At 35.1% G+C, this 21,802-nt stretch overlaps 1 protein-coding gene across 1 annotated transcript; it reads left to right on the forward strand.

Moving 5' to 3' along the window:
- Positions 1-1,075: 1,075 nt before the first annotated feature.
- FAM133B (family with sequence similarity 133 member B) lies at positions 1,076-18,271 on the forward strand. Its single transcript, XM_007939814.2, has 10 exons — positions 1,076-1,167; positions 3,470-3,548; positions 6,021-6,095; positions 6,259-6,291; positions 6,728-6,790; positions 7,065-7,157; positions 8,420-8,470; positions 11,753-11,845; positions 14,294-14,341; positions 18,185-18,271. Exons 1-10 carry the CDS (start codon positions 1,076-1,078, stop codon positions 18,269-18,271), a joined length of 714 nt encoding a protein of 237 aa, XP_007938005.2.
- The last annotated feature ends 3,531 nt before the right edge of the window (positions 18,272-21,802 follow it).

Genomic DNA, 21,802 nt, shown 5'->3' on the forward strand with positions numbered 1-21,802 from the left:
TGTTTTGTTTTTTTAAATTCAGTAGATACTAGTCAGTCATTTTTAGAGGTTTTGTTAAATGCAGTAGAACATTGTATCATTTTGCTTTTTCTGGAATGTTAAGTATTAGTTTTAAGACATTAAGATTACTCTATATAATAATTGTTTTCAACCAAACTTTTTTATATTTAAAAATCAGAAGAGTTTTTATAAAATTTTGTTCACTTAAATAAAATTTGAGTAAATTGAATGAGTATCAAGAAGGTGAGACTGACTTAAGACTGAGTTTTATATCTAGCAGATAAAGTAAATTTTAATGAAACAACTTCGTTTCTTTGCAATAAGAAAGAAATGTTTTGCTTTCTTTTGTCTCATTATATTTCTGAAAAAACTCTCTAAAATGTAGTAGTGTTTTTCTGATATTGTAAGTTTAACCCATTTTCGTCAAGTTGATTGTAACAGAACTGTCCCATAGGGTTTCCAAGGCTGCAGCTTTTAGGAAGCAGACTGCCACACCTTTGTCCCATGGAGCAGCTAATGAGTTCAAATCATCAACCTTTTGATCAGCAGTGGCACACTTAACTGCAGGGCCATCAGAGCTCCTTAAATACAGTATATAGAGCATAATTTAATTTTTGGTATCTTAATAATGTGTGAATAAAATTGTCATCAATACAACACAGTATTTTTTAGGATAGAAGATACAGTAGAGTAAGGAATAAATTTAGAGTTAGATCTTTTTGAATTTCTTTGGAACTGGGTTTCTTCATCTGCCAGTGAGCATAGTGCTGTCACAGGGTTATTGGCCTTTAGGGAGGAAGTACTGTAAAGCCCTACGTGAGTGAGAGGTATCATTGCTATTTTCATGAAATCTCTGATAAAACACATTTTCTTTGCAATAGTGATATTATCTCCTAAACTTGGAAGACTTAATAGAGGGTTAAATTTATTTTTCACTATGAAAAGTTGGTTGGTCAGACTGTGCTTAGTAGTATAGTACACATCTTTTACAAATACTGCTTGATAAGTGAATGTGCTTTTGTACTTTTAGTAGTTACTTTAATGGAATTAATTTTTGTTCTTTCTCAAGGCCTATATGAACCCGATAGCAATGGCCAGATCAAGGGGTCCAATCCAGTCTTCAGGGCCAACGATACAAGATTATCTGAATCGACCAAGGCCCACCTGGTATTTGTGAAATAATTTACTTATTTATAAGCTTTTTATACACCTTTTTAAAAGTGTATTTTTACCACTTTTATTGCTTGCCAAATAATTGCTGTATTTTAAGTACTTTTTAAAGGAATATATATATATTTTTTTTTCTTTGAGTATCTGAAACACATGCATGACTCAGACAGACATTTGAAAACACCACCCAATATGGCTAAAGCACTGCCAGATAACCTTTTATACCAATCTCTTCTGTAGTCCCTAAGAGACATGAACCTTGCAGATAGTGTTTAAGCTATTTAAAATAGTGAGTTTAAATAATCTCAGTCTTAATTGAAAAGTGACCAGATGTTAGGAAGGATAATGTTTGACCTGTTTGACCTTATTTCTAGGGGTTTATGGTGTTTTTTTTTTTTTTTTTTTTTTTTTTTTAATTTTTATTGTGATTTGGGTGAAAGTGTATAGTGCAAATTCATTTTCCATATAACAGTTCATATACGTATTGTCTCATGACATTGACTGCAGTTCCCCACAATGTAACAGCTCTCTTCCCACTTCCTCCCCATCTTATTTCTAGTTTTATCTTTAGCTTTTCAATAGGTTAGAACTCCCCATTGTAAAATATTTGTTTGATGGTTTATTGCCATCATTGAGTGACTCTGATCTCTTATAAATAAAGCATTGTAGCACTGGCCTTAGTATTGTTTTAGCATTTCTTTTTTTATTTTCAGTACCATATTCCTGAGGTAATATATAGCTTCACAATCCTTCCAAGTGTCTCTGAAAGCTTGACAACTGTGGTTGAAAAATATGCTTATATATAATGGGGAATCCTTCCTTTGAGTAAATGAAAAGAAAGCCTTGCCTACCTCTTACAGTGGTCATCAGTGCTCTTGTTAACTGCAGCACCATATCAGAGAATAAATTTTCCCCAAACCAAGTATATTTTATCTTTAAAATTAGGGAGAGAAAATGATCTTTAAAGGAGGAATGATTATTGGAGATCCCCAGGGCAAATCTCAAGTTTGGTGGTTTCCTAGAAGGATTCAAAGGACTTGACATATATTCAGACTCATGGCTGAGATTTATTTCAGTGAAAGAATCCCAAGCACAATCCAAACCAAACCCAAACCCACTCCCTTCAAGTTGATTCCACCTCATAGTGACCCTGTAGGACAGAGTAGAACTACCCCTTAGGGTTTCCAAGGCTGTAAATCTTTACAGAAACAGACTGCCTCATTTTTCTTTTGCAGCGGAGCTGTGGGTTTGAACCACCAACCTTTTGGTTAGCAACCAAATGCTTTAACCCCTATGCTACCAGAGCCCCCTAGTTATCAAAGGGAAAAGGCACATGGGGCAAAGTTTAAGGGAAACCGGGAGTAAGCTTCCAGGGATCCTCTCCCAGTAGAGTCACACAGAACATGCTTAATTTTCCCATTAATGAGTTTTGACAGTACATGGGAAATGTTGCCAACCAGGGAAGCTGGATAGAGACTCAATGACCAGAGTTTTTATTAGGGGCTGCTCACACAGGTGGTTTCTGCCTGGTATGTACCAAATTCCAGACTCCCAGAGGGAAAGCAATGTTCAGCATAAACCGTATTATTTATAGAAACAGTTTAGGCACACAGTGATCAGAGAATTGTGGAACCCCTCCCAAAATCCCAGTTCCCAGCCAAGGACCAGCCTTATAAGCAACTCATCCTAAGGATAAGCAGTCAGGCCTCCTGTATTAGCCCTTTTCTGAACATGTGAGGTATATTATAAAATGAGTGGCTTAGTAATAGAATATAGTAATTCAGTTAAACTGACCTTACCCCTCCCTAACACTGAAACTAATAGCTATATATCCTTGGGCAGATTTCTTGCCTTCTCCCATTTCAGCTTTAGCTGTGAAATGGGGCTAATAATATTAATACCTTTTCTTACAGAATTTTTGTGAGGATTAAATGAAAATGGATTTAAAACGATGCTTGTTATATAGTAAGTGTATGGCTATTAAGTATATTTGTTATAATAGTCTGTGTTTAGAAAAGAAATGATTAGTGTTATCTTAGGCTTGATTACAATCCTTGGTTTATATCAAATGAAGTTTGCAGTGCATCAACACTAAAATGGAAACTCATTAGGATATTAAGAGAAATTTATTCATGAAACTTTTGCTGTCTTATTTGTACTAAGTTTTTCCCACTGTTAAAAAAACCGCATTTTATTACAGTTTATGAAATTAATATTTTTTTGTTGAAAATAATTTTGAAGCATCCATCTCTAATTTGAATTCCATGAAAACTCGTCTGTACATTTCTGTTTTTTTAAGGGAAGAAGTGAAAGAGCAACTGGAAAAGAAAAAGAAGGGCTCTAAGGCATTGGCTGAATTTGAAGAAAAAATGAATGAGGTTTGTAAATAATTGCTTTAAAAAAATACATTCATACTTATATACATATATATATGGACATGTGTCTTTTTTTATTATAATAAGAAAAGTGAAATAATTTTCATCTATTTAATTTTTTAATAAACGGAGGATCTAGGTAAAGCTCTTTTGCAACATTGATCTGTTTGCCAAGCCTAACGATTTATCCCTCTTTCCCTCCCAACAATAATGATTTTAACTTTTATTCTTACAGTTACCCTCTCATTCTTGCTATATTACTGATGCTGTGGGTGCCATATGGACCCTTTTTAGAGGGAAGCATCCATTGGGTTTTTTGGTAGAACTCATTTTTATTTTCTATCACAAAAAAGCTGATTTTTAGGAATCAGAGGGTCGTGTATAGAAGGCCCTATTGCCACCAGTTTTTTTTTTTACATTTTTCCTAAAAGAATTAGGAGTCTACATATAACAGTTCATGACTGAGGTCTCTTGGGTATGAAATGGTTGCCCCAGACAACTAGCCACTTAGCTTTTGGTTGTTGGTGCTAGAATTTTTTTTTCCCCCCTCACTGTATGTTTATTTTCTTCCTCTTTCCTCAGCTACTTTGTCTAAAATTTCCTCCTCTGTATTACTGTTAGGGTTTTGACAGAAAATTAGCTTGAATTTGTAAATCAAAAGTACAAAATTTTGGCACAAAGAATCGAAAGGTGAGAAGGGCAGGATAATGCTGAGCTCAGAATACTGGAACCAGGATTTGATGTTCCCTCAGAACACCTCCATTTCTTACCTTTGCTGTTCTCTGTTTTTTAACCTTAATTCTCTCCTACTCTGCAGACATGGGTACAGGCATTAGTGGGTGATCCATGGGGAAGAGCTCCTATCATCTGCAGATTTGTGCCTTTAGAACTTTGATTTCAAAATGAAAACAAATTTTTAAAAATCCAAAGCTTTCTTCTTCCAGTTCAATTTAGAAGTTCCTAGAAGGACTCTGATTCAGGCTGACTTGAGTTGCTGCCCAGCCTTGAGGCCAGAAGAGTGGTGTCTGTTACTAAAAGACTACAGATGTGGTCCCTGAGAGAATCAGGGAATTGATATGAGTCGAGCAATCACTCCATTTATATCTACTACAGATACTAGCCATACATTCAAGAGTCTTTCTCCTCAGCTACTATTATATCAAGGCACCTGTGGCTTTACCTACAGCTGTTGTCTACTTTGAATTCTGTCTGTCTGCTCAGCTTATTGCCAGGCCATTGGAAATTAAACAACCTACCCACCCTTCCTGTTCTCATCCCTTCCTAGCACAGGTGTCCTAATTGAATCTATCTGTCATAGTTCTGGGAAACTCTCCTGCCTTCTTTCATTCCCTTCTGTCATTTCTAACTCAGCTAACATGCTAAAGGAACACCATCCTAGTTCCAGGACTTTCATTCTTACCATTTTCCCTTATAGAGGGGGCAGTACTTCATAATAAGAAGGAAAAATCAGGACTTACGTCCTATTTTCCACCTTAAATGTCTGTAAATTCATTTTCCACACCCATAGTCGTCTTCATATCCTGCCAGTGACTGATTTTGGATCATAGCCTAAAGTCATCTTTCTGCTCTACCAGATATATGGAGCACACAGTTTTTTAGGTTAAGAGAGCTCTGTGTTTTAGAAGTGTTTTTGTTACATTGAAATACAGGTTTGTATGTAGATGTATGCTTTCTTAAAAAGAAATAGAGAATAATCATCTTATGCTCAGCAATTTAAATTATCTAAGCTATGTAAAGATTTATAGCCTTGGCAACCCTATGTGCAGGTCTACTCTGTCCTATGGAGTTGCTACGAGTTGACTCGATGGCAGTGGGTTTGGTTTTGGGTAAGCTATGTGATGTTAGCTTTTTCTCCCTCCCCCCATCTTACCTGTGATTTCCATAGTGATGTTTGCTTGTTTTGATTACAAACAAGCAAATGATTTGTAATCGTTTGATTACAAATGATTGTAGTGTTTCAACCACTATATGGATTAATTCAACTTTTGTAATCTGGAAGAGAATCTAACCATCTTTATTCATAAGTAAAAAGGCCTCAGCCCTAGTAGTAATACCTATTCTTCTTCTCAGTATATAGTGGAGAACTCCAACCTCTTAGCATCCTCTTTAAAGAGAAGAAGTGGGGCCTGCTTTGTGACAGATCAAAGATTCTGGATTATTCTGGGCTCAGAATACTAGAAAGGATATTTTGACTTTAATTAGAGGCAGTTCCTATTGGGATCAATGAAATGTGGGGTAGAAAGGGACTTCAACAACTGTGATTTTTTAGGGGTTTGGGTGGGGAGGTGCAGGGTCTTTGAGGGCACTGGTAACTAGAGCCCTATTAAAAGATGAGTGATAGGTGTTAGAGGATTGAGGGAAGGAAGTAGTGGCTATCTCTATAGGTTAGATGTTTTATAAATTGTTACCAGAAGAGATGTATAGCCTTTGATGGAGTTTATACCCTTTTTATAGAACTGGAAGAAAGAACTAGAAAAACACAGGGAGAAACTATTAAGTGGAAGTGAGAGCTCATCAAAAAAGAGACAGGTAATATAATTTTTGGTTTATTGCTATTTTTAATTTCATAGGCGGATTTTTATAGTAATACTGTGTACTGCTACAGTATATATATATATATATATATATATATATATATATGTATATATAAATTTGTGTCAATTTATTTAGACATGTATTTGTTTCTATTTAGAGAAAGAAAAAAGAAAAGAAGAAATCTGGTAGGGTGAGCAAAAGTTTTCCATTTTTCTAAATGTTATGATAAAGAGCCTACAAAACAGTAAGAATGATGTATTTAACCTGTTTGGTAAATGTAACCTAGACACTGGATGAGTCAAGGACCCCCTGGTCCTTTGGGTATAATGGTTTTGTTCTGTCACTGATAACAAAAGAAAGGTGTCAGCCTCCTTGTAATCTAGTAACTCCTCTATTGCTATTAAAGGAGGAAAATTCACTACCATTTGCCACTTAGGTTGTTAGTTTGCTGAGAGTTTTGTGGGTCCCCCCCTCAGGAGACTGACATTTATATTTTAATACTTAAGTCTTGTCAATATAGGCATTTGTTTCTCAGATATTGGATTGATTTTGCTATATATTTAAGAGATTTAACAGAAAAAAATTCCTGCATCTCACAAGCTTTAATTGTTTTATGCTTGGTCAAGTATTCATCTTCTTCTTCATCAAGCTCTGATTCTTCCAGCAGTTCTTCAGATTCTGAAGATGAGGTAAGATTTAGAAATGTTTACTTCAGGTTTTGATTAGTCATCCATAACTGAGAGCATTGACATGAATAACTGAGAGCTAGATATTTAAGTACTTTTTTATAAAACAGGAAAGTGATACGTTACATTTTAAATACTAATTATTAAGGAAGAAAACTATATTTTAAAGCTGGTCCTTTTGTTAAGTTTTGTTCATCAGTACAGATTTGATATAATAATATGCATAAGTTACCTTTTTGAAACAAAAAGCAAGTGTTTCTAAAACTGTTTTATATAGGATAAAAAACAAGGGAAAAGGAGAAAGAAAAAGAAGAACCGTTCACATAAATCTTCAGAAAGCTCCATGTCAGAAACTGAATCAGACAGTAAGGTAAAATTATTTAAATTTGTACATTTTGGGGAGCAAAGACATTTTTGTTTTTGTTTTTGTTTTTAAAGTTTCATATTGCTGTCAGGTTTGTTGTCTGAGGTTTTTTTTCTTTTTTTTGTACTTCAGTGTTCTGTTCCACTTAATTGATACATCTATATGTGGCACTAAATTGTTTTTTCAAAATACTTTCACGTATCATCTCCTTGGCAACGTCATGATAAGCAAGCAGACATTATTTTTCAAAAATTTATAATTGAGAAAAAAAACATCTTGCTTAAATCATATACCTAGGTGTTAGAACTGGAAGTTGAATTTCTGTCTTCTAATATCTAGTCCAGTACCCTGTTTAGTACTATGGTGCAATTTGTTCTTCATTATTCAGAATAGTTGTTCCCCAGACTTTCTTACTCATATGAAACACATGCATGAGAACATGTTATTCTCATTAAAAATAAGGATTTCTGGGCCCCATCTCCAATGATACTGATTAGACTCAGCCATCTGTATTTTTAACATGTTCCATGTGATTCTTATAGAGGGATGGAGTCATGGATCACATTTTTTGACAAACACTATCCTAGGAGACAAAAGCAACAAAAATTCTGTCTGGGTTTTGTAGCAGGTGTCTACTTGGCCTTAGTGAGATTTTTTAAAAGAATTCCTGGAGTATACAAAGTATTCAGTAAATGTTGGCTTTCTTTTGTCTTTCTAGTATCCTGTTAGTGATAACTAATATTGATTGAGTGCTCACTATGTGTTAGGTACAGTTTAAAGCACTTGACATGTTAACTCATTTAATCTTCTCAACAACCCTATGAAATAGATATTTATTATCTTATTTTACAGATAAGAGACTGAGACTCAGGGCAGTTAATAGCAGGAACTAAAGAACTGAAAAGCAGAAAAACTCTTGCCTCCCCTCCTGATGGGGAGAATCAGGAAGTCATATTGGTGGCTTTCTAAGCACATGTGACTACCATAGTTAAAGATAGACAATGGCATAAAGTTCTTATTTCAAAATAAATTGTGAGGGTATTACAATATCATTTTAGATGTCAGTAGATTTGAGGTACAGCCAGATAAATTAAGAAGCCATTTCCTTATGAGCAATTATACACATAACACATATTTCTCTTATATTTTCTGAATAAAATGCTGGCATTAAAACTTTTTCAGCTGTAAAGCAATGTTTTTTTCTCTTATTCTGTACTGCTGTATCCTTTACATTTAAAATTAATAAATGTATTTGCTTGCTCGTTTAGGATAGCTTTAAAAAGAAAAAGAAGTCAAAGGATGCAACTGAGAAAGAAAAGGTAAAACTGGTAATTAATTTTATAATACCCTAAGATAGACTAGAGTCTGTATATGGTACTTAATCCATGTCAAGAAATTAGCAGTAATGTGTACCCCTTTTTAGCTTAAGAAATTTATTTATTTTGCTTTTATAGAATTTCATGCTGATTTAAGGAAATTACTTATTTGAATTATTATTGTTAAAGGGAAAAGATTTGAACTTATATAAATTAGTGGATTATTTTAGATTAAAAATATAAATAATTGGAAGTAAGCATTCTCCTTTCATTTCTTAAAGTCATTTATAATGCCCCTGTAATTAAAGAACATAGACTTCTGTTTCTAATGAGCATTCCACAGATAAGTTTTGAAAAATCTTTATTTTGCTATTGTAATTGGGTATTTTATCTTCATTTATGATTTATTTATAATTAATATTAAATTTGTCCCTACCTAAGTTTCGGGTTTACACTTTTATTTTTTTCTCACTACTAAAAATGTTGTTGTTATGTGCCGTTGAGTCGGCCCTGACTCATAGTGACTCCTCCTTGGGTTTCCGAGGCAGTATCACTACAGAAGTAGGATTGTGCAACCTTCTTTCCGAGGAGTGGCTGGGGGGTTTGAACCACCAGCCTTCTGGTTAGCAGTCAAGTGCCTTAGGCACTATGCTACCAGAGCTCACTACTAAAAATAAGAGGGAAAAAAACTAAAGAGAGCAATTACTAATGAAAGAACACTAGAGACCAATTTCATTATACCTTACTTGGTCTTTTTATATCAATTTGCAAATAATAATCCATTACCAAAAAGAAAAACCAAACTCACTGCCATCGAGTCATAGTAGACCCCTCCTTGGGTTTCCGAAGCAGTATCACGACTGAAGTAGTTTGCCCAACCTTCCTTCTGAGGGGTGGCTAGTGAGTTTGAACTGCCAGCCCCCTGGTTACCAGTCAAATGCTTTGGGCACTACACTATCAGACCTCCCAATAATCCATTAAGACACTTAAAAAAGAAGCTGTCATGACTAGGTTGGGTTAATTCATTGATAGGAAGTCTAATATAATTTGCCATGTTAACCAGTCAAAAAAAAAAGAAACCATATGATTGTTTCAGTAGTTGCCAAAAAGGTGTGATGTAATTCAACAATAAATAATGATTTTTAAAACCTCTGTAAAATAAAAATAAATAGTGGCTTTTGTGTTTAAAAAAAGGATGTATGAATTTAGAAGCTAATAATAAACAAATATGAAATAAAACAGCATTGTGATTTTGAAAGATAGCAAAATAATACAAGGTTCAGAGTTATGTAACAAATATCCATGTACACACCAGCTAGAATTAACAAATGGTTTAATTTTGTCATAGTTGCTTCAAGTCTTCTTTTACTTCTTTAAAATAAATTCCCAGAAGCAGCAGCTCCTGAAATTAGTATGTAATCTTTCCATCCACATTTTATACTTTTATTACGTAAGTGTGTGTTTATAAAAATAACATGAAAATGTATGAAAAGGTACCTAGAGAATCCCATAGGTGAATATTTGTGTAATATTGGAGTGGGGAAGCTGTATGCCTCAAAACTCAGACATTTTAAGCAGATTGACAAGTTTGACTAAGTAATTTAAATGAAAAACTATGAACAAAGGTTACATACAATGAACAACTAAGAAAAACTGCTGGAAGTACATAAAAAATAAACTTAATGATCTTCGAAATAATTAAAAAGAGATATACCTCATGAACAGAAAAATTGGCAATATATATTTTTAAGCAATTCTAAAGAATTGAAAATACAAATAAAATTCTAATAACCAGAGATGGATAAGATAGGAAGACAAGCCACATAAAGAGGCTTACTTGGTAAAGTGTGACTCATAAAAGAGTGACAAATAAGCAAAATTTTGGGAATTGGTTGAGAGAATGAAAAAGCCATTTGGGTATGGGATGTCTTGGTCTTTGCTTTATTCATTAATACTAAATAAAAATTTTGCACTTGAATGCCTGTAAGCTTATTTCCCATTCTTTTTAGTAGCAAAGAATACATATATTGGTCTTCCAAAAGAAAATATGTTAGTTAAATTGGACTATATACTCAAAACAAATGCCATAGATGGGTATAATAATGACATAGTTAGCATGTAAAGATATTCTTGACATTATTATTAGGTGAAAAGGGAAGTTCAGAACAAAAAGTATTTATGTAAAGCTGTAACTATATACTGAGAAAGATGTTCCCAGAATTTCTTACAATGAACATTTAAATTTTTACTGAAATAATTAAAGCTATTTGCAGAAACAAAATTAAGACACCTGTAATCCAACACAGGGAGCTCTGGTAGCATAGTGCCTAAGGCACTTGATTGCTAACCAGAAGGCTGGCGGTTCAAACCCACCAGCCTCTCCTTGGAAGGAAGATGGGGCAATCTACTTCTGTAGTGATACTGCCTTGGAAACCCAAGGAGGGGTCGCTATGAGTCAGATCCGACTCCATGGCAGTGAGTTTGGTTGGTTTGGTTATACATACCTGAGTGTGTGTGTATGTGTGTACTTGAGGTCTCTAAGCACCCCTCTCAGTGTTACTCCCTTCTCTTTCTCTTGAGTTACTTTTATTTTCTCATCATTTAACTTACTTAGAGATTAAGATATTTTTAAAATCTAAATGTAACACTTAAACATACTAAAGGAATTACTTTTAGAGGCCCATTTAGATAATTGCAAATAATTACCCACTGATTGTTTTTTTTCCTCCAGCAGTAGGCCTGTTCTCTGTCTAACCCTCTGTAGAAATGAAAGAATTAAAACATAGGAACCCAAATGTTACACTGTCTGTATAGTTTCTTATGACACCTTAAAATTCTATTAATGTAACAAGAAAATAAGGAAGCTGTTGTGTATCTAAATGGTTATGTAGTTAGTTCTATTCAGGTTATTTATGAAAAGCATTGCTTTAGAGGAATTAAGGACTAAAATTCTGGTTGTTGTGTTGTTATTATTATGTGCCATGGAGTTGGACCCAACTTGGGTTTCCAAGGCTGTGTCACTATGGAAGTAGATTATCCAGCTTTCCTTCCGAGCAGTGACTGGTGGGTTTGAACCACCAGCCTTCTGGTTAGCAGTCAAGTGCCTTAGGCACTATGCTACCAGAGCTCCTAAAATCCTGATAAATCATGATTTTTAGACATATCTGAAATGAAAATTGCTTTTCTTTTCTTTTTTTTTTGGTACTTGAAAGAACTGTTAAATAAAATTTAGAAACAAATTTGTCTGTGGTGGAATTTTTGAGTGAAAATACTTTTTTTTAACAGGATATTAAAGGATTCAGCAAAAAAAGAAAGCTGTATCCTGAAGATAAACCTTTATCATCTGATTCCTTATCAGAATCAGATCATATTGAGGAGGTAAGTATATGATCATGTGTATTTTTCCAACTTTAAAATGTTTAGGTATTTAATAAATATGAACTAATAAAAATTCTTCATAAATATTTGATTTATTCACTTTTTTAGAATGATGAAATATGAAAAAGAAATAGAAGTTATCGTATTTTAGAACTAGTTTTGCATTTTTTCAGAAGATAATTACATACTATTGTTTTGATGATTAACCATATTTCGATTAACCATATTTCCCCATAATGTATCTGTTTGTTTCTGTTTTGAGCCACTATTTGGAGAGTAGAAAGGTGATGAAGTAGAGGAGAAATGTTGGCATGGCCTCAATTTTCCTGTCTATAAAATGAGGAATGTCAATTGGGTAATCTCCATAGTCTTTTTTTTTTTCAGCCTTATTAACACCTGTCTTAGATTTCATACTCTATTGGAATTAGAGTCTATTAGTTAATTTTGGGTCTGTAAATTGTCATATTTAAAATATTTCACTCCTGGCCTTGGTTTCCTCATGTGTAAAATAGGAACCTATCATAGTATCTTATTGTGATAATTAGATGAGACTATGAATTATAACATGTTTTACATAATAACTGGGGCCAAGTAAATGGTGGCTAAAAATTTGCACAATTTTTATTGTGTGTTAACAGTAAAATATAAACTCACAGTTGCATTAGAAACATTGCTTTTTAAAACTACAACTTTCTTTAGAGATCAACATACTTATTTTCCAACCATGTAATCTAAAAAAAGTTATAGGGGTGGGGGCAGGTTACCACAAGAGCTAGTTTTAGTGATTTCATCTCCTTTCTGGTGTGGCTTCCTTCTACATCAGCACCATCCATCTCTGTCTTTGTCTGCTGTATTCCTTGTCTCCCTAGTCACCAAGTCCTGTCTTTTTTGTTGTTTGTGCCTGTCTCCTTTCTGATGTCATTGCACATTGCATCAGTGGCCTTCAGTCCTCTCAGATCTGTTACTCCCTTTTTATAGCAAAACTTTGTAGCATCACCTGGAATGAAATTTGAAGCTAGTATATCCCACCTACACACATTTTTAAAAATGAATAGCTCCTAACAAATATAAAGATTTTTAAAAGTAATAATTTGTAATTTTATAAAATTAAATTTCAGTATGCAAATGCATGATGGCACTAGATATAAAATCTTGAGATACAACAAAAAGACTATAGCAGGTGCATTACAGTTGCCCTTCAAATATCATACAGGAGTGGTGCCATCAGTGACATTTTCCAACATTGTAGACTTAGTAGAACTAAGTCTTCCTTCTGTTTATATAGTATTTGCATCTCTGGGACATTCAGTGTGTTGTATAACCCTGTATAAAATGCTTGTGTTCATATTTACATTTAAATTTCATTTCTGTATTATAAATGGATTTACTATATTATTGTCTAGTGGGCTGTTCTAAAGTTATGCAGTATGTGGGACAAATCTTGAATGTACAAGACTGGCTTGGACATTGCATGACAGCATCCCTTGTCTCTGCCTGGCTAAATGTGGGTAACAGACATCTCCTGCCATCTCCACTCATAGTGATGACAACAACAACAAAACAGTAATTTCCTAAATGCTCTCTTAGACAGAGCTACCACCCCTATTAAGAGCTAATGGTCTCTAATGCTTATGTGTTCTGTTCCTTTAGTCCTTCAACTTCCTTATATTGTTTGTTATATTTTTGTGTATTTCGTGTATTTAATACGAAGTTACTTAGCAGGTAAAATAAACTTAACATGGAATTTACATAATTTTTATCCTCTAGTATTATGTTGTATTAATTATATTTACCTGCTATATGATAACAAGTAGAGCTTTATATAAAATGTTATATTTGGATTTAACGTTAAATATACATGAGGTTTAGCAACTTTAAATTTTATTCAAACCTAATGTATCACACTTTAAAAAAATTAAATGACATAATATATTGTTACTTGTTACATAAAAAGATTTTAATCAGTTAATTTATATGTGCACTCTGTCTATAGCTGCCATTTATTGGGCACCATAGAGTAAGAGAAATACCTACTGTATTTCAGGTACTTGCCATTCGTTGAGTGTGGATAGTATCTCCATTTTACGTCTGATGAAACTGAGGCTAATTTACAGTAGAGGTGGGATTTAGGTCTTGGTCTGTCTTATTTCAGCCTCATGTTTTTATCCATTATGCACACTGCTTTTTTTAGGTGCTGAATGGGAATATAAGAGAAACCGCTCAAGGAATTTAAAATCTTAACTTTATTTCCTTTAAATGTATGTGATTGAAACCTCATTGAGGTATAGGATTGAAGAATAACATGGCATTTATAAATACATTTGATTGTTAAAATGATTTTTACATGTAAATTTTAAAGGGGCGAGATATAGTAAGATGAAAATAAATGCTTTGAGTACAAATTACATATCTATCTTCTGTTCTTCTACAAAAATTTAAACTTTTTAGGTACGAGCAAAAAAGAAGAAAAGCAGTGAAGAACGAGAAAAAGCAATAGCAAGTATCACTTATATTTTACATGACAACAGTATAGCTGTTTTTAATATGAAATGAGTCCTGATAATGCATGATTGAATTTATTGAGATCAAATAAATATTTATTAGGGAAATTGTGGTCTTCAGCTTCACTTGATAGGTAGGACATAGTTAAATATTCAGGGAAAAAGAAAATACTTAACACTAAACTTTTTCTATTTCCATTTTAGTTTTTTACTGTTAGAAGTATAAGCTCGAGCTTTGTTTGCCTTTCTTAAACTATGATATGAAATAGTAGATTAACACGTGATGATTCCCACAGTCTTTGATATTAGTTATTTCCAGATCAACCAAAAACCTGGCAATGACAAAGAAAAGCTACTCTAAGCACAAGCTGCAGTGAAATATAAGCAGAAAAATAATGTGACAATATAAATGACTTCCTAACAAAGGTGATTCTTTTGATAGTATTTAAAAGCAGGCTCTGCTAGAACCAAAATTGAGCAGCCGTAAAGAAGGAAAGCAGAGGAGACTATGAAGAGAAGTGGGAGCCCAGAGGAGCAGCACACCAGTTTGAGGGAAAATAGATCACAGAGACAATCAAGAGTAATGTAGGCCATGGCAGCAAAGTGATTGATTGAGGGACACTTGGTTCAGGTACAGGTTGTGACATCTCGGGCCACAGTTTTAGGGAGAGGTAAAATAACAGCATCCTTTGTAGGTTTGTAGGTAAGTCCTTCCCAGAATTTTCCCTACCTCTTAAAATGAAGGACCTTCTCTGATAGAAGGTTCACCTGGTAATGTATGATTCAGAAACAGCATTTTATCATTTTATATGCTTCAAAGTACCAAAAAAGAGAGACGCTTTTTTTTTTTTTTCCCCCCTCTCTTGAATGGAAAAGTAATTTGAGTGAAGACTGGTTTGGTCTTTGGTTCAGATACTAATTTGGGGTAATTCTAAGTTATTCTGACATGCCTTCACTATTTCATTCATTCAGCTAGTACTTGTTGAGTACGTCTGTGCAGGCACTGTTTTAGGTCTTAGAGATGTGATGGAGTACAATGTAGATAAGAGTGTGATTTGGAAAGTGATTACAAGAAGGGATAGAGAAAGCCTCTGAGAAAATTAAGCTGAAATCTGATTTATAAGAACAGCTAACTGTGAAGGTCAAAGGAAAGAACATCCTAGGTAGAGAGAAGAGCTAAAGACCTGTGGTGGTAATGAGTTTAGTATGTGTGAGGAACTGAAAGAAGGCAAGCGTGGCTCAGCTGTGGTAGGTAAAGAGAAACGGGACAAGACGAGAAGTAAGCAGAGGCCGTATCACATAGCAGTGTTTGGATTTTAGTCAGAAGTGTTATGGGAAGCTATTTTGAGCATTTTAACTAAAGAGGTAACATAAATGCTTTAAATTTTTTCAATAAAGTGGTTAACTTTTCTTTATGAAAAATAGCCTGTAATCTAAAACTTAGTTTTAAAAGCCCAAATTACAGGATTTTGTGTTTACAAAATTCCCTGTGTACTTTGAGCTTATAGTGAAGAAAAAAATGATGAAAGTTAGCTTAGAGCTACAAAGTAGTAGAGGCCTTTGAAAATGAGAGAGGAGGACGTTGTCGCAGGTGAAAAGGATAGGAAGCTCTGCCTTTACTGCCCTGATAAATCCCTTCTCCTTTCTTGCTTTTCATTTTCTTCTCCTGCAAAAAGGACAGGGAGGCAGCATCTTTTGACCTCCTCTCATTTCACAAGAGGGAGACTGGATCACCATCAGCAGCCTAAGGCTTATTGCTTTGAGGACAGAAATGTACCACCCTCTGCCTTTTTACCATCTCTGATACCAACCATCCCTCCCACAGCACTCAGTGCTTCTCTGCTGGGTTTAATAATTTGTTGCAGTGACCACACGGAACTCACAGACAATACTTAAAATTATATGGGGTTTATTGGGGAAGTAACAGGCTACAATTCAGGTTCAGGAACTTGCTCAGGATACAAATCTCAGATCAGAACAGTTCTCTCTGCTATGCCTTCGGGCACGCCTCTCTGGCCCTTGTCCTCTCTGCCTGCCCTGCTCAGGCAAGGGTGTTAATGAAGCTCTTTTAGCTCTGCTGACAGGCCCAACTGCGTGCACCCCGCTCCACCAGCAAGCTTCTTGTCCAGTGCCACTCACCTGTCTGCTCCGTGGGCCAGGCGAGCCCATCTCTCTGTCTTGTGCCTCTTGGTTCCACTGCCACCATCTCTTAGTTGGGTGTCTCTCAGTCGGGCATCTCTGTCAGGGAGATCCACCAGCACAGGGATCTCGGGTCCAAGGATGCACTCCACTTCACCTCCAGCTCTTTTCTTTTGATGGCAGTGAGATCCCCTCTTTTGCCTCTGTTGTTGTTGTTGTTTGCCGTCGAGTCATAGCGACCCCTCCTTGGGTTTCCGAGGCAGTATCACTACGGAAGTAGGATTGCCCAACCTTCCTTCCAAGGAGTGGCTGGTGGGTTTGAACCGCCAGCCTTCTGGTGAGCAGTCAAGTGCCTTAGGCACTATGCTCCCTCATTTTAAGCCTGGCAGAGAGACAAAATTGATCAATCCCAACATCAGAGTTCCATACACCTTTATTGTATGGTCCCACCCAGTAATCTGGTGGGAGTCATAAAGACCATGGCTAGAAAAGCCATACCAGGTAATTCACTACAACACATCTCCCAAGCAAGCATCAACACTAGCAGTACTCTTCTATTTGTTACTACCTTTCTAAGTATATATGTTCTGCCCTATTTTCTACAGTAGAAACAGTGAAGAGAGTCAGAGTTCAGCAAAGCCCTAGCTCCCTTTCATCCAATCACAGTTTGGCTCTTTTTACTAGGCTTCAGTAGTATTTTCCTCTAAAAATAAAGCATCTGTTTTCCTAAGCGGAATATATTTTTCAACTATACATCAGTATTTTATATTAATTAATAAAGTAGTTACAGGAGTCTCTAAGTCCCTGGGTGGTACAGACAGTTAATTAATGCACTTACTTGGCTGCTAACCACAAGGTTGGAGATATGTCTTGGAAGAAATGCCTGGCAATCTACTTAAAAAAAGATGAACTCTTGAAAACAGTTCTACTCTAACATACACCGGAAGGAAGGTAAGGCAATCTACTTACGTAGAGATACCGCCTCAGAAACCCAAGGAGGGGTCGCTATGATTCAGGACCAACTCGACAGCAGTGAGTTTGGTTTGGTTTTGGTTCTAACATACACATGGATCACCACGAGTCAGAATTAATTCAGTGGCAGCTGGAAGAACAACAACAAAGCAGTACACAACACCTGCATTCCAGTTATTTAACAATAGCAGGTTTAGTATTTCTCTTCTCTCTGGAAAATGTCATTTTACATAAACATTTATGTTCTGCTATGGTGTTGGGCAATCCTACTTCCGTAGTGATACTGCCTCGGAAACCCAAGGAGGGGTCGCTATGAGTCGGGTTTGACTCGACGGCATATAACAACAACAACAACATGGTGTAATGACTTTTATGCAGTAACTGCAATTTACATATAACGTGAAATAGTCCCTGGTGGCGCAGGTCAACAGAATTTATTTTCTACAGGAAATTTTGCTAGGAGCTAGTTAAGTATACTAATAATTTCAGAGTTTTTCCTTACCTTTTTGAAAGTCAACAAGTACTCTCTCAGTCCTCATATGACATTGGTTGTTGAGCCTGAGAGAAATAATGGTAAAGACACTATTTCATCTTTATTTTGAGTAGCTTATTTGGTTGTGTGAATTGCTTGAAATAGCTCTTCAGTAGCTAATAAGTAGCATGGTAAAGTTGTTTTTAATTTGTGTATTTTTAAATTATAATGTGTAACATATAACTCTCTTTACAGGAAAAAACAAAAAAGAAAAAGAAGCATAAGAAACACAATAAGAAAAAGAAAAAGAAGGCTGCTAGTTCAAGTCCTGACTCGCCATAACATTAAGAAAAATTAGGATTCCCTTAAAAAGAAAGTGCAATGTCTGAGGAAATTTCAACTGTGAGAATTATATTTACTAAAATGCATGAATTTTCTTGTTTTTAAAACTATTCCTGAACTTTCAGTAGCCACTCAGCTGCCGCTGTGTGAAAGGGCCATAATTGTTGCCTGCTGCTTGAACATCTTTTTGTTCTCTTCCAGTGTTTAATAGCTCTGGAAGGTAGTACACTGCAGTCATAATAGTGGTTAAGATATTTGGGGATAAAGTTAAGTATTTTTTGCTAGAAGTATCTAATTATAAATCAATGTAAATTGAAGCTGGATACATCTTTAAGATGTATTCAGAAATATTCAGATGACTAACATTTTAAAGTAGGGATTACATTGATATTTCAAAATCCTTACTCTGTAGATAAGTGTATTTTATTTTTTTTCCTTGTATACATTTATTTACCTGGGGAAGGAGCTTTTAGGGATGGGGAGGGTGGTTTGCTATCTCTTTAGCTAATGGAATAGCGTGCCTTTGATCCTCACATCCTGTTTTTGTGGATGCAGCAGCCATGCTTCCTGGGGAGGTCAGAGCTGGATACAAGCAGTGTTGCTCATTACTGAGCTTAGTGACATCCTTGGGCTCTGTCTATGCTGCTTTGAGGGAACACCCCTTTGCAGCATGAGAAAGCCCCAAAAGCTCTGGAATTTACCTCCACTTTAAAAATACTGAATATTTTTTAGCATTAGAATGTGTTATGTCATTTAAGTTAATTTTGACTACACTTTGGCTTTGGAGAGTAATCATTTCAAATAGACACTGGTACTTTTTGAACTTGATAGTTAAAAGATTCTGAAATGCATGTTTTATACTGTTCAATTTTCACCAGTTATGTAACCAGTGATAGTTATTTTATTTTTATATGGATTTTGTTTAGGCTGCAATGTTTACTTTTGTAACTCCTTACTCTTGCTATCTTAAGTTCATTTCTGTGTTTAATGGCATACTTGCTGAGCAATTTAGCATGTAAAAAGCAGGTTTTTGTTTTTTTTTTTTTTTTAACAGCTTCATATTGAAGCTGAGATTTACCATAAGCAAGTTGAGTGGCAAGCCTGGTATGCTGTGTCTTGTTACATAAAGCTATTGCCAGAATCTTAGTAAATAGAATGTTTTAAAAATTTGTTGTCTTTGTATATTAATAACATTATGACAAGTTAAACAATTACATTATTTCTTTTCCTGTGTCATATTTTACTAAGAATTTGTGCCTCATATCTCTTGCTGAATTGTTTACTAGTAATGTTAAAAGGAATTGATAAATCATTTTCACTTTACATTTTTATATAGTCAGGTAACATGAAATATAATTTGATGTTCAATTAATGCCTGTCACAGAGGGTGTGGTGATTATCATGGTATATGCACAAAAGATTTTGGCATGCATGATAAGAGGCTAAATAAATAGCTATTTTACTTAAAAATAGCTTTGTTCTTATATCAACTCCCTTTGAGGTCACAAGTAAAGTAATAAAAATGATGAACAGTTAAGTACATACATCATATCCTCAAGTTTTAGTAGTAAAAAGAACATAACTTCTTAGCAAGTTTCTTTAAATTTGACACTTAGAGCTTCATGTATTTTCTATTTCCTATTAAAAAATTATCTATATGTTCTTGAGTATATAACAAATTTGAGGGACATTTTGTATACAAAAGAAAGTTTTTCAGAATTGTTTTTCATGAAAATGCTAAAAGTTTAGTTTATCTGGTTATTTGTAATCAGTTTCACTGTGTATGTAAAAATGAAACCTTAGAGACTGGTCTAGTATGTGGTGATTACATCCTACTGAAAGCATCCATTCATTTTATTAGACTGGGAAAGAAGGTAATCTAGCAAAGCATTTTATCCTTTCCAGACGGTGTTGACTGTCTGGAAAACACCTCATTTCTCTGATGATAGCCGTAACAATCTTCCAGTTGGGTATGGGAAAGAAATTCAACAGGGTAATATGTTAGCAGTTAAGGTCATTCCAGAGTGATTACAAGCAAGTTAATAACATCACTTATTTCCTTCTCCTCCAAGCCACCCTTTTCCTTGAATGACTTTACCACCAATTTTATAAACAAAAAAAACACACTGTCCTCTAGTCAGTTGTGATTCATACCAACATCAGATAGAATACAACTAGCCCATAAATTTCCCCAGGCTGTAATCTTTATGGAAGCAGATTGCCACATGTTTCTCCTGCGGAGCAGCTGGTGGGTTTGAGTCGCTGACTTTTCAGTTAGTGGCCGAGTTCTTAACCACTGCACCACCAGAATGCTGCATATTATAGACACAAGGCATGTGTTTGAATGTTGATGCTAGGCAGGGTAACTACAAGAAAATTAATTCATAGCTGGATAGAAAAATAGACTTTATGCCAATGTCTTGGATTCCTTTGGTTACCTGTAGTATTTTTTTAGTGTTTAAAGTACCAGTGACTTCTTCCCCTACCCCACCCCCCACCCCCCCCGCCAAATTGAGGATACAGGCTTACTCCTTTAATCAAGATGAACTAAAAGCCTATTGCCAAATTTTCTTTCATTTCATGGAGAATAATACCTAAACTCAGAAAATGTGTAAGAACAGTTATTCTTCAGACTTAAGTGATAGGTTTCACAGTTTTAAAATATTGCCAGTTTCCAGTTTAAAATCTATAAATACTCATTTGGCATTTCCTTAAGAATAATTTTAGAGAAATTTTTTGGTCAATTGCCTTTATACCTCATTTTCATATTTTATCAAAAATTTAGTATATTTTCTGCCTTATCACAGGGAAGGCGAGCAGACATGGTATAGAAGATGTTTGTATCAGGATCTTAAAATAGACGTGAATTAGAACAGTTGACATTTTAGTAGCTTCATTGTAGTCAGATCCTATTCTACTAGTCACTCAGACCATAAGTTAGATAAGTAAAAACTAGAAGCTTCCATGGACTACCAGATTGAAACCTTTGGCTATCATGAGAAGGTACTTGGTTTGAGGTTAGAGAAATTATAACCTTTGAAGGGACTATTTATAACTCAGAAAATTACAATATTTCAAGTTAAAGAATAAGGTCTATATTATCTTCATTTTTAATGATATGTTCAAATGGGAAGAACATCTGTAGAGTCTGTGCTGTGGGAGTATAAATGGCAGTGATTTCGAGCACAAGTTTCGGTAGTGCTAATGTTGTTGTTGTTAGGTGCCGTCGAGTTGATTTTCAGCTCCTAGCAACCCCATGTGACAGAGTGGGGTTTACAGAGGCTGCAGTCTTTATGGGAGCAGGTCACCAGGTCTTTGTCCCCCAGAGCCACGGGTGGGTTTGAACCACCAAGCTTTCAGTTAGCAGCCAAGTGCTTCACCGTTGAGCCACCAGGGCTCCTTTATGTAGTGTTACCCCCAGATTTAAAAATAGATGTTGAAATTGCTATAATTACAATGTTGTTGTTGTTGTTGTTGTTGTTATGTGCCGTCGAGTCAAACCCGACTCATAGCGACCCCTCCTTGGGTTTC

This window comes from Orycteropus afer, unplaced genomic scaffold (genome assembly GCF_000298275.1).
Source record: "Orycteropus afer afer isolate SDZICR_OR568_19922 unplaced genomic scaffold, OryAfe1.0 scaffold00063, whole genome shotgun sequence".
NCBI classification, from domain to species: domain Eukaryota; kingdom Metazoa; phylum Chordata; class Mammalia; order Tubulidentata; family Orycteropodidae; genus Orycteropus; species Orycteropus afer.